Source organism: Musca vetustissima, unplaced genomic scaffold, assembly GCF_032173495.1.
Source record: "Musca vetustissima isolate MV318-11 ecotype Yass unplaced genomic scaffold, APGP_CSIRO_Mvet_v1 utg103296, whole genome shotgun sequence".
NCBI classification, from domain to species: Eukaryota; Metazoa; Arthropoda; class Insecta; order Diptera; family Muscidae; genus Musca; species Musca vetustissima.
Window position 1 is genome coordinate 88,884 of NW_026874909.1, and position 16,888 is coordinate 105,771.

A 16,888-nucleotide genomic window follows, 5' to 3' on the forward strand; every position below is an offset into this window, starting at 1 on the left:
TCTAAATCTGAACCGATTTTCACGAAATTTTGACCACATCAATCTAGCCTTAATTCAGTACGCTATGTCAAAATTCGTGCAAATGAAAAGATTTCCATGGACTTTGGTGCACCAATTACTTAAAATCGGGCGAAACTATATATGGGAGCTATATCTAAATCTGCACCGATTTTAATGAAACTTAGCGCACATTATTATAGACGCAATTTAGTACGCTATGCCAAATTTCATGAAAATCTAAAGATATAGACCCTATATATCTTTCGATTTTCACGAAATTGGTACACCGATTACCTTAAATCGGAAAAAAATATATATGGGAGCTATATCTAAATTTGAACCGATTTTCACCAAACTTTGCACACATAATTCTAGACTTAATTTAGTACGCTATGCCAAATTTCGTGCAAATCGAAAGATATATAGGGACTTTGGTACACAATTTATCTTAAATCGGACGAAGATATATATGGGAGCTATATCTAAATCTGAACAGATTTTCACAAAATTTGGCAGACATCATTCAAGACTTTATTAATTACGTTGTGCCAAATTTCGTGCAAATCGAAAGATATATAGGGACTTTGGTGCACAATTTACTTTAAATCGGAAGAAGATATATATGGGAGCTATATCTAAATCTGAACCGATTTTCACGAAACTTGGCAGACATCATTGAAGACCTTATTCACTACGCTGTGACAAATTTCGTGCAAATCGAAAGATATATGGGGTCTTTGGTACACAATATACCTTAAATCGGACGAAAATATATATAGGAGCAATATCTAAATCTGAACCGATTTTTCCTTGGGCCAAACACAAACAATTGTGTTCATCCAATTCGGATCATAAATGCGACCTGTACTTTGTTTACCATTTAATATGGACAGACGGACGGACAAGCATAAACGTACTCTGAAAGTGATTCTATGGATATTCTCAAAAGGAACCATGGGTCTATCTCGTTTTTTTTTTTTTTTTTTTTTTTTTTGCCTGTTACAAACATATGTACAAAGACATAATACCCTGTACCACAGTGTGGTGAAGGCTATAAATATGTCCTGGGCACCAGTTAGAAATCATAAATTCAGCAACTTTGTTCCACAAAAAACTGAATTTGAACAAATGGTGAATACTCGTAAAGACTTCCTCTTTCATTTGGTACCCTTACTTTGTTCGAGGTTTCTACACAGAGGCTTCCAGAGCAAATTTGGTGTCCTGACCACTTTGTTCTACAAAAAACTGAATTTGAATAAGTGGTGCATATTCAAACACTCGTAAAAATTTCCTCTTTCATTTGGTACCCTTACTTTGTTCGATGTTTCTATACGGAGGCTTTCAAGCAAATTTGGTGTCCTGACCACCAGTTGGAAATCAGAGATTCAGCAACTTTGTTCTACAAAAAAACTGAATTTGAACGAATAGTGAATACACGTAAAGACATCCTCTTTCATTTGGTAACCTTGTCTCAGATAAAGCCTCAGAAAAATATTCTTTAAAAATCCAAGGCCCTAAAAACTTTTTGAATGTCCACGTCTCAAGTTTTTTTTTTATTTTAAAAATAATAGTTAGCCCACCTAATAAACACTACACGCTACATTTTCTCCTCTCATTTGCATCCAAATCCAGATCTCTACATGTGTCAGGTTATAGCAGATACATGGCTAAATTAAAAACAAACAGTCTGCTGACTCTTCTGTATCGTTTTTTTCTCTGAAAAAAAAAATCAGAAAAAACTGCTACAATGATTAGACAAACATTTTTATGAACTTTGTTTAATAGCAACATATACATTTCATTTCCAAATAAATCTGTAATGAATGTTGTTGAGTTTCATAAAACACAAAATTATTTTTAATTAAATATTAAATTTCAAAGAAATTTATTAACAAAAATCAAAATTTAAAAAACAAAACATATAATATAAAAATTACATAAAAAATTAAAAAACAAATAAATATTAAAAAAAAATAAAATTAAAAAAGACAAGGTTTCAACATGAGATAGCAGAGCAAGGTTTCGATCCTCGGACCTCTGGGTTATGGGCCCAGCACGCTTCCACTGCGCCACTCTGCTTCGTATTTGGCAGAGTGTCAAACACACGACATGAAGTAAACGGCCAAACACACACACACGCTAGTTACCAACAATATTCCCAACAACAACAGCAGCAACCCAGTCAATGAATCACACTTCACTTGGATTTGTATTATGGCATTTAGGGGTGGGGTTGAAAAGATGTTGTTGTTGGCGTTTTGTTTAATATTTGTTGTTTTGGCTTATCTGTTGATTGAAGACACAACGACACATTGTGTGTGTGAGATAAATTGTTTAGTATTATTTTACAGATACTTTGGAATATAAGAAGTGATTTGTGAATCAACTTAAGGAAGGAATACAACTTTTTTAAATCTAGATCATAATATCTTCTGAAGAGAGACTTTTAAAATTTGAAAAAAAATATTCAAATCATTAAAGAACAGGCCTAGAACAATACCATTTTGAATATCGGATACAGATGAAGTAGGCCTCATAAAACCTTCCTCAACATTACACTCCTCGAATCAGACGCTTATAAGACTTCAGGAAAATAGCCTTAAAAAAAGTAGCTTAACAACAAAGAGATACATTTCAAAAAAAAATGTAATGAATGTTGTTGAGTTTTACAAAGCAAATTGTTTTTAATTAAATATAAAATTTCAAGTAGTACAAAAATAATGAATAACAAAAATCAATTTTAAAACACAAGACAATTCATATAGATATTAAAAACAAAAAAAAGTAATAAAGAAAAATAAAATTAAAAATAAATGACAAGGTTTCAACATGAGATAGCAGAGCAAGGTTTCGATCCTCGGACCTCTGGGTTATGGGCCCAGCACGCTTCCACTGCGCCACTCTGCTTCGTGCTTAGCAGAGTGTTACAAACACTACATGACCTCCAATTAACCTTAGATTCTTTTAAAATCCACGCCTCAAAAACAAAAAAAAAGAAATCAAGGCCTCAGAAAAATATTCTTTAAAAATCGTCTGGAAGATATTTTTTTTAAATCGACGCCTTCTATAAGCAGTCCGATTTATAAAAATATTTTTCTGATGGCCTCTATGAGTCGTGGAATTTGTTTTCTGAAAAAAATTAAAGATATTTTTAAGCCAATTTAGTGGCAGCCTCGGACCTCTGGGTTATGGGCCCAGCACGCTTCCACTGCGCCACTCTGCTTGGTGCTTAGCAGAGTGTTACATACACTACATGACCTCCAATTATACCTTAGAAAAATATTCTTTTAAAATCCAAGCCTAAAAAAAGGCCTCTGAAAAATATTCTTTAAAAATCGTCTGGAACTTATTATTTTTTAAATCGACGCCTTCTATTGGCACTCAGATTTTTAAAAATATTTTTCTGATGGGCCTCTATGAGTCGTGGAATTTGTTTTCTGAAAAAAAAAGATATTTTTAACCCTTTTTTTGAAGTGATTATTTATACTCTTTCGAGTCTAGCTTGACTTTGGTACACCGTTTACATTAAATCAGACGAAAATATATATGGGAGCTATATCTAAATCTGGACCGATTTTCAGGAAACTTAACACACATCATTTTAGACCTAATTCATTACACTATGCCAAATTTCGTGGAAATCGAAAGATATATAGGGACTTTGGTGAACCAATTACATTAAATCGGTCGACCATATATATGGGAGCTATACCTAAATCTGAACCGATTTTACACACATCATTCTTGACTCAGTACGATATGCTAAATTTCGTGCAAATCAGAAGATATATAGGGACTTTGGTACATCATTTACATGAAATCGGACGAAAATATATATGGGAGCTATATCTAAAACTGAACCGATTTTTCCCAATTTCAATAGGTTTCGTCCTTGGGCCGAATAAACTAGCTGTGCCAAATTTCATCCAATTCGGATCATATATGCTACCTCTACTTTGTTTACAATTTAACATGGACAGACAGACGGACGGACATGCATAAATCGACTTAGTAAGTGATTCTATGCATATTCTCAAAAGGAACCATGTGTCTATCTCGTTTTCTTTTGCCTGTTACAAACACCACAGTGTGGTGAAGGGTATAAAAAGGGCTCAGAAAAATATTCTTTATAAATCGTCTGGATTTTTTTTTTTAAATCGACGCCTTCTATAAGCGCTCAGATGTTTTCTGAAAAAAATTATATTTTTAAAAAATCCACGTCTCATATAGAATCCACGCCTTTTATTTATAAGCCCTCAGAAAAATATTCTTTAAGAATCCACGCCTTTTATTTATTAGCCCTCAGAAAACTATTCTTTAAGAATCCACGCCTTTTATTTATTAGCCCTCAGAAAACTATTCTTTAAGAATCCACGCCTTTTATTAGCCCTCAGAAAACTATTCTTTAAGAATCCATGCCTTTTATTAGCCCTCAGAAAAATATTCTTTAAGAATCCACGCCTTTTATTTATTAGCCCTCAGAAAACTATTCTTTAAGAATCCACGCCTTTTATTAGCCCTCAGAAAACTATTCTTTAAGAATCCATGCCTTTTATTAGCCCTCAGAAAAATATTCTTTAAGAATCCACGCCTTTTATTTATAAGCCCTCAGAAAAATATTCTTTAAGAATCCACGCCTTTTATTTATTAGCCCTCAGAAAACTATTCTTTAAGAATCCACGCCTTTTATTAGCCCTCAGAAAACTATTCTTTAAGAATCCATGCCTTTTATTAGCCCTCAGAAAAATATTCTTTAAGAATCCACGCCTTTTATTAGACCTCAGAAAAATATTTTTTTTAAAAATCCACGCCTTTTGTAATGCCTCAGAAAAACATTCTATAAAAGGCCACGTCTCATATAGACGCCCTCAGAAACATATTTTTAAAATATCCATGCCTCATAGAGGCCCTCAGAAAATGTTTTTTTTTTAATCCACGCCCTATAGAGTCGAGAATATTTCCGTATATCCAAATTTTTTTAAAATGAATAATACACTTTAATATTCATGAATTTCCATTAATTTGTTGCTGCCTAAAATTATTACCATAAAAATCATAATGAAATAAAAAACAGAGCAACAGCAATTTAGTGGCAGCCACACAAATTCTAAGCAAAAAAAAAAAACAGCAACAGCATCGCCCACAACCTGCCATAATAACGAAGCCATAACAATGGAAGAACCAACCACAGCAACAAAAACAGCCACAACGACGACAATAACGACAACGACGAGGAATTATAATCAAAACTTTTTTTGTTGACATTAACTTTTCGACGCCACTAACAAAAGAAAAAGCCTAACAACTTTGGTGTTTAACAGCGGGACCGAGCGAGCGAACAACTGGCCGACCGTTCCATTTAGATGCAATGGTGGTTCCATCCAGACCTGACAACCAACCGCTGTTATGTCAGGCTAGAAGGAAATAATTCGTATTGCGTTCAGCTCATTTTTCGCATGATATGACAAGTTTTGGAATGTTGTTCCAGCTGCTGCTTATTGTTGTTGTTACAATTGTAGTCCTTGTTTGTTTAACGGCCATGATTAAAACAAACAAAATACCAAAGGATATATTTTTTTGTTGCCGATTCGAGGTTTTTTGTTGGTTGGTGATATAAAAAGGAAGCAGCCAACACCATTTAGCAGTTAAAAAAAGTTGTTTTGAAGACCATCGCCTAAAAACACTAAAAGTTTTTTTTTAATGACAAAAGAATGAAGTTATTTTTTTAGGACGTGGTTAGTTGACGGGTATGCCGTTACTGAGTAGCGATAATGGAAGTAGGTAGGTAGGTACGGAGCTACCGGCAGCCTATTGTTAAACAAATTATGACCGGGAACAATAGACAGTTTTTTTCGCTCTCGCCACAAAAGGTTCCTTCGAAGTAAATGTTGGAAGGTCCTTTAGGTATGTGTGTGTTGTCAGCAAAAAAACTTTTTTAGGTTAGGCCAAGAAGGCAAATAAATGATAATGTTGACGATAATGGTTATAATATAATGAATACCTAACTTAGTTTTTTGGGGGGACGCCGAAATTTATGACATAATGGAAACAAATGGTAGGTCATGGTTTGGGGTTCACGAGGTTAGATGGCATCATTAGTGGGGTCAAAAATACAAATTTAGCACAAATTTTGTAAAGGCCTTAACAAGGCGTGGATGGTTTAAAGAATATTTTTTCAAGGCCTATCATAAGGCGTGAATTTTTTAAAGAATATTTTTTCAAGGCCTATCATAAGGCGTGGATTTTTTAAAGAATATTTTTTGAGAGCTCTCCTATCAAGGCGTGTATTTTTTAAATAATATATTTTGAGAGCTCTCCTATCAAGGCGTGGATTTTTTAAAGAATATTTTTTGAGAGCTCTCCTATCAAGGCGTGGATTTTTTAAAGAATATTTTTTGAGAGCTCTCCTATCAAGGCGTGGATTTTTTAAAGAATATTTTTTCAAGGCCTATCATAAGGCGTGGATTTTTTAAAGAATATTCTTTCAAGGCCTATCATAAGGCGTGGATTTTTTAAAGAATATTTTTTCAAGGCCTATCATAAGGCGTGGATTTTTTAAAGAATATTTTTTCAAGGCCTATCATAAGGCGTGGATTTTTTAAAGAATATTTTTTCAAGGCCTATCATAAGGCGTGGATTTTTTAAAGAATATTTTTTCAAGGCCTATCATAAGGCGTGGATTTTTAAAGAATATATTTAAGGCCTTCTTCAAGGCGTGGATTCTTAAAGAATATTTTTAAGGCCTACTTTAAGGCGTGGATTCTTAAGGAATATTTTTAAGGCCTAATTTAAGGCGTGGATTCTTAAAGAATATTTTTAAGGCCTACTTTAAGCCGTGGATTCTTAAAGAATATTTTTAAGGCCTACTTTAAGCCGTGGATTCTTAAAGAATATTTTTAAGGTCTACTTTAAGGCGTGGATTCTTAAAGAATATTTTAAAGGTCTATTTTAAGGCGTGGATTCTTAATGAATATTTTAAGGCCTACTTTAAGGCGTGGATTCTTAATGAATATTTTAAGGCCTACTTTAAGGCGTGGATTCCGAAAAAATATTTTTAAGGCCTACTTTAAGGCATTGATTTTTAAAGAATATTTTTTCAAGGCCTGCTTTAAGGCATGGATTTTTAAAGAATATTTTTTCAAGGCCTATCATAAGGCGTGTATTTTTTAAAGAATATTTTTTCAAGGCCTATCATAAGGCGTGTATTTTTTAAATAATATTTTTTCAAGGCCTATCATAAGGCGTGGATTTTTAAAGAATATTTTTTCAACGCCTATCATAAGGCGTGGATTTTTTAAAGAATATTTTTTCAAGGCCTACTTTAAGGCGTGTATTCTTAAAGAATATTTTTTCAAGGCCTATCATAAGGCGTGGATTTTTTAAAGAATATTTTTTCAAGGCCTACTTTAAGGCGTGTATTCTTAAAGAATATTTTTTCAAGGCCTACTTTAAGGCGTGTATTCTTAAAGAATATTTTTAAGGCATGTTTCAAGGCGTGGATTCTTAAAGAATATTTTTTCAAGGCCTACGATAAGGCGTGGATTCTTAAAGAATATTTTTTCAAGGCCTACGATAAGGCGTGGATTCTTAAAGAATATTTTTTCAAGGCCTACGATAAGGCGTGGATTCTTAAAGAATATTTTTTCAAGGCCTACTTTAAAGCGTGGATTCTTAAAGAATATTTTTTCAAGGCATACTTTAAGGCGTGGATTCTTAAAGAATATTTTTCAAGGTCTACTTTAAGGTGTGGATTCTTGAAGAATATTTTTTCAAGGCCTACTTGAAGGTGTGGATTCTTGAATAATATTTTTTCAAGGCCTACTTTAAGGTGTGGATTCTTGAAGAATATTTTTTCAAGGCCTACTTGAAGGTGTGGATTCTTGAAGAATATCTTTTCAAGGCCTACTTTAAGGTGTGGATTTTTAAAGAATATTTTTCGATCTAAAACTACCAAATAAACCCACGCGAACATTTTAATAAATTCAAGTCATTTCAAATCGCATTAAATGATTATATTGTCAAAACAATTGTCAAGGATGTAATTAGAAAAAAACTCGAAACAAAACAATAATCATATTACACAAAGCTGAAACTAACAACAAACTTGAGTCACAAAAACTTTTCACAGAGGCAAGTCGTAGCACTAGAGAAATATTTTTTGAAACATTTTTATGAACAAAAATAATGGCAAAAACAAAAAAGGTACGTTCGTTGTGAGACAATAAGGCAGACAGTTTTCTACTTGTTGTCAGTTATGAAAAAAATACAAAAAGGATGAACTTTGTACTCTTACTGTGGTAATTCGAAATGACAGCGCAAATATGGCAATGCCTGGAGAGATGTAGCAAGTTGTTGTTGTTGTACACATTTTGTCATAAAGTTTAAAAATTTGTCATATATTTTTTTTCTTTGGAGGTTTGAAAATTTAAAGAACCTGCAAATTTTAAATTTATTACAACAATGGTGTACTATTTACGACCATGCATCTGAAATCTGCCAGAGACGTTTCTTAGAATTTAAACAATTCTCGTTCTAAGGTCCATGAGGAGAATTTGCATCAGGATGCCAAAATTTATGAAACGGATTTTCAGATAATAAAACCGAGTTTTTTACCGGCTTTCTGAATCCCATACCTATGTTTATAATTTTTTAATTTGTTCCCTTCCTTTTGAACCATCATATTTCTCCAAGAATTCACCAAACCACATTACATAAAACATCTCAACATTTTATGTGTCTTAAAGTCTTCTTCTTCGAGCAATAGAACAAAAATAAACGAAGTGTAAATGCGTCACACAAAGTAGTACTGAAAAGTATCATTAAATTATGTTATGTTGCTGGCTGCTGCGTAGCTGACTGCCTGGCAGCGTTACAAATGCCATAAACGCTTTACACATTATGAATTTTTATGATATTCCTCCGCATACAACTCACACACAAAAAGTTATTCTATTTGATTTTATGCTAACATTTCTTCTCTTCACACTTCTTATTCGCACTTTCTCTTTCTTCTCTTATCGTTACAGGTCATTGAAGAACGTATCGTACACATTCCGACAGTACCCGCCCAGCCAGAACCCTTCTACCAGCCAACGGGTAAAGAATTGAAACCGAATCCGGTGGGTGAGGAGAATGGCATTGTTGTATTCAATTACAATCCCATAAGTGCGGTAAATTATGTAAGTTGATTCATGTTCATTCATGTACCATTTTATTATATGATATTTATTGTCAGTGCTTGTTGTTGTTATTATTATGGTCGTTATTGCCATTGTTGTTGCTGTTGCACATAATTAGTAGAAAGTAATGGGCACATTTGTAACAAAAGTCCCATGCACGCCCACCCAACTAACTAAGAACTAACATAAAGATGACTAAAAGAGAAAAAGGTCAAAGGGTCAATTAGGAATACAATTTGCATAAAGCATTATATTTTTTTCAAGGACTACCAAAATAGGCGTGGATTTTTTAAAGAATATTTTTTCAAGGTCTAACAAAATAGGCGTGGATTTTTTAAAGAATATTTTTTCAAGGTCTAACAAAATAGGCGTGGATTTTTTAAAGAATATTTTTTCAAGGTCTAACAAAATAGGCGTGGATTTTTTAAAGAATATTTTTTCAAGGTCTAACAAAATAGGCGTGGATTTTTTAAAGAATATTTTTTCAAGGTCTAACAAAATAGGCGTGGGTTTTTTAAAGAATATTTTTTCAAGGTCTAACAAAATAGGCGTGGATTTTTTAAAGAATATTTTTTCAAGGTCTAACAAAATAGGCGTGGATTTTTTAAAGAATATTTTTTCAAGGTCTAACAAAATAGGCGTGGATTTTTTAATGTATATTTTTTCAAGGACTACCAAAATAGGCGTGGATTTTTTAAAGAATATTTTTTCAAGGACTACCAATATAGGCGTGGATTTTTTAAAGAATATTTTTTCAAGGACTACCAAAATAGGCGTGGATTTTTTAAAGAATATTTTTTCAAGGACTACCAATATAGGCGTGGATTTTTTAAAGAATATTTTTTCAAGGACTACCAATATAGGCGTGGATTTTTTTTAAAGGAATTTTTTAAAGAATATTTTTTCAAGGACTACCAATATAGGCGTGGATTTTTTAAAGAATATTTTTTCAAGGACAATATACGTGGATTTTTTAAAGAATATTTTTTCAAATATAGGCGTGGATTTTTTAAAGAATATTTTTTCAAGGACTACCAATATAGGCGTGGATTTTTTAAAGAATATTTTTTCAAGGACTACCAATATAGGCGTGGATTTTTTAAAGAATATTTTTTCAAGGACTACCAAGATAGGCGTGGATTTTTTAAAGAATATTTTTTCAAGGACTACCAATATAGGCGTGGATTTTTTAAAGAATATTTTTTCAAGGACTACCAATATAGGCGTGGATTTTTTAAAGAATATTTTTTCAAGGACTACCAATATAGGCGTGGATTTTTTAAAGAATATTTTTTCAAGGACTACCAATATAGGCGTGGATTTTTTAAAGAATATTTTTTCAAGGACTACCAATATAGGCGTGGATTTTTTAAAGAATATTTTTTCAAGGACTACCAATATAGGCGTGGATTTTTTAAAGAATATTTTTTCAAGGACTACCAATATAGGCGTGGATTTTTTAAAGAATATTTTTTCAAGGACTACCAATATAGGCGTGGATTTTTTAAAGAATATTTTTTCAAGGACTACCAATATAGGCGTGGATTTTTTAAAGAATATTTTTTCAAGGACTACCAATATAGGCGTGGATTTTTTAAAGAATATTTTTTCAAGGACTACCAATATAGGCGTGGATTTTTTAAAGAATATTTTTTCAAGGACTACCAATATAGGCGTGGATTTTTTAAAGAATATTTTTTCAAGGACTACCAATATAGGCGTGGATTTTTTAAAGAATATTTTTTCAAGGACTACCAATATAGGCGTGGATTTTTTAAAGAATATTTTTTCAAGGACTACCAATATAGGCGTGGATTTTTTAAAGAATATTTTTTCAAGGACTACCAATATAGGCGTGGATTTTTTAAAGAATATTTTTTCAAGGACTACCAATATAGGCGTGGATTTTTTAAAGAATATTTTTTCAAGGACTACCAATATAGGCGTGGATTTTTTAAAGAATATTTTTTCAAGGACTACCAATATAGGCGTGGATTTTTTAAAGAATATTTTTTCAAGGACTACCAATATAGGCGTGGATTTTTTAAAGAATATTTTTTCAAGGACTACCAATATAGGCGTGGATTTTTTAAAGAATATTTTTTCAAGGACTACCAATATAGGCGTGGATTTTTTAAAGAATATTTTTTCAAGGACTACCAATATAGGCGTGGATTTTTTAAAGAATATTTTTTCAAGGACTACCAATATAGGCGTGGATTTTTTAAAGAATATTTTTTCAAGGACTACCAATATAGGCGTGGATTTTTTAAAGAATATTTTTTCAAGGACTACCAATATAGGCGTGGATTTTTTAAAGAATATTTTTTCAAGGACTACCAATATAGGCGTGGATTTTTTAAAGAATATTTTTTCAAGGACTACCAATATAGGCGTGGATTTTTTAAAGAATATTTTTTCAAGGACTACCAATATAGGCGTGGATTTTTTAAAGAATATTTTTTCAAGGACTACCAATATAGGCGTGGATTTTTTAAAGAATATTTTTTCAAGGACTACCAATATAGGCGTGGATTTTTTAAAGAATATTTTTTCAAGGACTACCAATATAGGCGTGGATTTTTTAAAGAATATTTTTTCAAGGACTACCAATATAGGCGTGGATTTTTTAAAGAATATTTTTTCAAGGACTACCAATATAGGCGTGGATTTTTTAAAGAATATTTTTTCAAGGACTACCAATATAGGCGTGGATTTTTTAAAGAATATTTTTTCAAGGACTACCAATATAGGCGTGGATTTTTTAAAAGGATTTTTCAAAAGCCTTAGCCGTGGATTTAAAAAAATTTCAAGTACCAATATAGGCGTGGATTTTTTAAAGAATATTTTTTCAAGGACTACCAATATAGGCGTGGATTTTTTAAAGAATATTTTTTCAAGGACTACCAATATAGGCGTGGATTTTTTAAAGAATATTTTTTCAAGGACTACCAATATAGGCGTGGATTTTTTAAAGAATATTTTTTCAAGGACTACCAATATAGGCGTGGATTTTTTAAAGAATATTTTTTCAAGGACTACCAATATAGGCGTGGATTTTTTAAAGAATATTTTTTCAAGGACTACCAATATAGGCGTGGATTTTTTAAAGAATATTTTTTCAAGGACTACCAATATAGGCGTGGATTTTTTAAAGAATATTTTTTCAAGGACTACCAATATAGGCGTGGATTTTTTAAAGAATATTTTTTCAAGGACTACCAATATAGGCGTGGATTTTTTAAAGAATATTTTTTCAAGGACTACCAATATAGGCGTGGATTTTTTAAAGAATATTTTTTCAAGGACTACCAATATAGGCGTGGATTTTTTAAAGAATATTTTTTCAAGGACTACCAATATAGGCGTGGATTTTTTAAAGAATATTTTTTCAAGGACTACCAATATAGGCGTGGATTTTTTAAAGAATATTTTTTCAAGGACTACCAATATAGGCGTGGATTTTTTAAAGAATATTTTTTCAAGGACTACCAATATAGGCGTGGATTTTTTAAAGAATATTTTTTCAAGGACTACCAATATAGGCGTGGATTTTTTAAAGAATATTTTTTCAAGGTATTGGTACTACCGAAGTAGGCGTGGATTTTTTAAAGAATATTTTTTCAAGGACTACCACAACAGGCGTGGATTTTTTAAAGAATATTTTTTCAAGGACTACCACAACAGGCGTGGATTTTTTAAAGAATATTTTTTCAAGGACTACCAAAATAGGCATGGATTTTTGTAAGAATATTTTTTCAAGGACTACCAAAATAGGCATGGATTTTTTTAAGAATATTTTTTCAAGGTATTGGTACTACCGAAGTAGGCGTGGATTTTTTAAAGAATATTTTTTCAAGGACTACCAAAATAGGCATGGATTTTTTTAAGAATATTTTTTCAAGGTATTGGTACTACCGAAGTAGGCGTGGATTTTTTAAAGAATATTTTTTCAAGGACTACCAAAATAGGCATGGATTTTTTTAAGAATATTTTTTCAAGGACTACCAAAAATAGGCATGGATTTTTTTAAGAATATTTTTTCAAGGACTACCAAAATAGGCGTGGATTTTTTAAAGAATATTTTTTCAAGGACTACCAAAATAGGCATGGATTTTTTTAAGAATATTTTTTCAAGGACTACCAAAAATAGGCATGGATTTTTTTAAGAATATTTTTTCAAGGACTACCAAAATAGGCGTGGATTTTTTAAAGAATATTTTTTCTACTTATATGTAGAACATCTATAGAGGGTATTTTGTGAATAGACGGCTAATGACGGGTCTTCTATCATTATAGCTAACAGGATTCCTCATTCGCACAACATTAAAAATAAGTATGAGAATAGCGTTTCAAACATTCCCAGAAATTCCCAGTTGAATAATTTTCCACGCATCCCATATCCATGAATATTAAAAAAAGTAAACACATTAGAGGCGCACTCACTATGTACATTAGCTTATTTGTTGTTGTTGCTAACGTTGTTGCAATTGAATGTGTTTTTTTTTTTTTTTGTAACTAACGCAGGAAAAAATAGAAATGCATTAAAGCAAACAATAGCGTATAGCAAATAGACCCAAAAAACACGCCTGTAAAACGTTTCTAAAAAGCAAATAAACGAAAAAAAACGTAGAGGAAAACAAACATGAATAGAAAAAACTAAAAGAATAAACATCAAATAGCAACTGTGCCGGCGATTTTGAAACGGAAATTCACACGTTTTTCTAAAAATATAACAGAGAGAAAAAAAAAATGATTTGAAAAAAAGAAAAAAAAAATACACAAACCTTAAACTTGCAAAAAAAAAAAAACACACACACACATATGCACACCAAAAACCCCGAACATCTGTCGACATCAATGACAACACAGCTCGCACTCTGAGTGACAGACACGGTGCTGACTGGCTGGGATATAGAAAAAAAGACTACACATACATAGGTGTTTTTCTATACAACGAACCGATTGAGGTTATTAGGAAGTTATTGAAAAGTTAAAATTTAGATAACTGACTACTTATATATGCATGAACGAAGGTGTTTAATATATGGGATATAATAGAAAGTGGACCTTTGTTAATAATCTGCAGGAGAAAATGTGATGTAGTTTTATACCCTATATATAGGTATACCAGGTCCTTATCAGTTTTGGGGAAATAGTTTCAGGGTCTAGGTCACAGATAAAAACTCCTGTTTTACATTTTACCGAACTTCATGTGTTCTATCGGTATTGGATTAGGCGCTAGTTTCCGCGCAGTATTATTTAGCTCTCGTTTGTCATCATGAATAGAATTCTAGTTCTGGACCGCCAATGGCAGGTTCCCACATATCCCTATACATAGACAAGAGTAATTCCTTTTTTCAGGAATTCAAAAGTTCAGAAAATAGTAAGGAAAACTTCCGGACTTGTATAGATAGAAGTTGTACAATAGGTAATCTGCAGTTGGAAGATTCCCTACAGTTCTCCTTTAGTTGGAAGCCATTCTAAAGAAGGAATTAAAAAGATTTCCTATAGATAAAATAACTTTAAGATGTCCTCTATAATAAAGAAACCTCCTAAACTAGAAGATTTCTACGATTAGAAGACCTTCTGAAGTTCCTTTGTAGTAAAAATATGCTTAATATTAGTTTGGGGAAAAATAAATTCATTAGACCGGTCGTCGAAAATTGCGATAAAATCGGATAAACAGAAAAAATAGGAGCGATCGAATTTCCATCTGCGAAGCCTTGGCCGAAACGGAATGAGATAGACCCATTTCTTAAACGAATGGTGACTGGAGATGAGAAATGGATCACATACGATAACCCTGTGCGAATACGATCGTGGTCAAATAGCGGTGAAGTACCTCAAACGATGGCCAAACCAAGACTAACGGCCAAGACATTCTGCTATGCATTTGGTGGGACTAGAAGGGGTTATTTATTATGAGTTGTCTCCATATGGCCAAATGCTAAATTTCTGATCTCTACTGCCAACAACTGGACCGTTTGAAGATAGCAATTGACCAGAAACGGCCAGAACTGGCCAACAGGAGAGGTACAGTGTACCACCAGGACAACGCTAGGCCAGACACATCTACAATGACTCGCTAGAGACTTCGTTAGCTTGGTTGGGAAGTTTTAATGCCTCTGCCATACAGTCCGGACTTTGCTCCAAGCGGTTATCATCTTTTTCTTGCCTTGCAAAATTTGTGAAAATCGACTACTAGTTTTTTTTTTGTTTTCGTGTTGTTAGAAGACCCTCTGAAGTTCCTTTATGGCAATAAAATGTGTTATATTTTGTAGAGCTTTTTAAGATGTAAAAAACTTACAGAGGTCTTCTGACGGTTTTCTAGCGTTAGAAGACCTCCTTAGTAGGGTTTTTGAAGGTATGTAATATTTAAAGTTGTCTCTGTAGTAAGCAATGAATACATTAAATTTGTGCATATCTAGAAAAGCTCCAAGAGGTCTATGGGTGATAGTTCTCCAAAAAGTCTTTTATAGTCAGTCATATTTAGAGGTCTAGGGCAATTAGAACATATTCCAGACCTATACTATAATAAGAAATATTTGAAAAGAACATAAGGCCTTGGTCACTTAGAAGTTAGAAGATCCACTACACTTGTGGAGAACACGTGTACCGACCGGATCTGGTACTACAATTACTATACCGCTGGATGTAGGTTGCTATTAATTAGACAATTTATTTATGGTAATCTTATTTTATTGTCTTTAGGTTAAGTAAAAAAAAATATAATAATAATATGGACGAGAAAGAGGCACAATGACTACATATAGAAAAATATGTATTATAAAAATAGTCCTCATTGGATAAAATGTCCTGCAAAAGCCACATCATCTCCATACGGAATTTTTCACCCCCAGACCATGAGCTCGATTTTGTGGCACAGTGTCATTACAAATTCATCTGGAGGCCTTCTATAAGCTTCGAAGAGTCTTTTACCATTCGATCATCACACTTCAGTAGTTTGGAAATGTGACTAAAAACTTCAAAATATCCTAAATATAACCGTTTATTCAAGAGCTCTATCGGGAATTTTAGACAGATGGGCATGGTTAAATCGACACCATTTGATTTCTACCAATAATGCCAGTGGGTTAACAATATGTCGAGTCCATTTTTCGATGACAAGTCGATAAATATGAAACGAAGATAACACCAGCTCTCACACTTCTGGATGAAGTTAGGTTGCCCTTGTTCCGACTTCGACACTGAACAAAATTATGCCTATTTGAACCATTCTACAGAAAAAATAGAAATTTAGAAAATACGTTTATCTCACTGTGCGAGATGTAAAATTCGTATTGGGAATCAAAAACGATGGCGATTATATGAAAACCTCAGAAGGAAAAATTCGCCATGGGTCAAAGTTCGGAGATATGGCAAGCGTTTTTTGCTTGCGACCCTAATGTGACCTTAAAGATAAAGCCTCATATCTTAATTGGTAGTATGTATCTAACAAGTAAAAAAAACGTCAGTCGCTTTTGCCCACAGATATATACCCTCAGACTATGGTTTGCGTAGGTCTTCGGAGTTACACACAGGTTTTATTATTCGTTTTATATAAGGTATGTGTTTTTATCAAAGAGATTTCGGATTTATAGTAGATCTAATCGGTTCTTCACTTCAAAAAAAATTACAAGTTTATATAATATTGACCCATATTTGGGGAGGTATCAGAAGGGGTGGACTAAAGGGTCCCATCTTCG

General features: G+C 32.8%; 1 protein-coding gene and 2 non-coding genes across 3 annotated transcripts in view; 1 reads left to right on the top strand and 2 right to left on the bottom strand.

Moving 5' to 3' along the window:
* Positions 1 to 16,888, top strand: part of LOC133337383 (cytosolic carboxypeptidase Nna1-like) — a 137,541-nt gene that overhangs the window by 80,669 nt on the left and 39,984 nt on the right. The window contains exon 3 of the mRNA XM_061545613.1: positions 9,027 to 9,179. Coding sequence (XP_061401597.1) covers positions 9,027 to 9,179 — 153 coding nt within the window. The remainder of the gene's footprint in view (positions 1 to 9,026; positions 9,180 to 16,888) is intronic.
* Positions 2,008 to 2,079, bottom strand: Trnam-cau (transfer RNA methionine (anticodon CAU)). The gene has a single exon. It is a non-coding gene; the product is annotated as a tRNA-Met (tRNA).
* Trnam-cau (transfer RNA methionine (anticodon CAU)) lies at positions 2,836 to 2,907 on the bottom strand. The gene has a single exon. It is a non-coding gene; the product is annotated as a tRNA-Met (tRNA).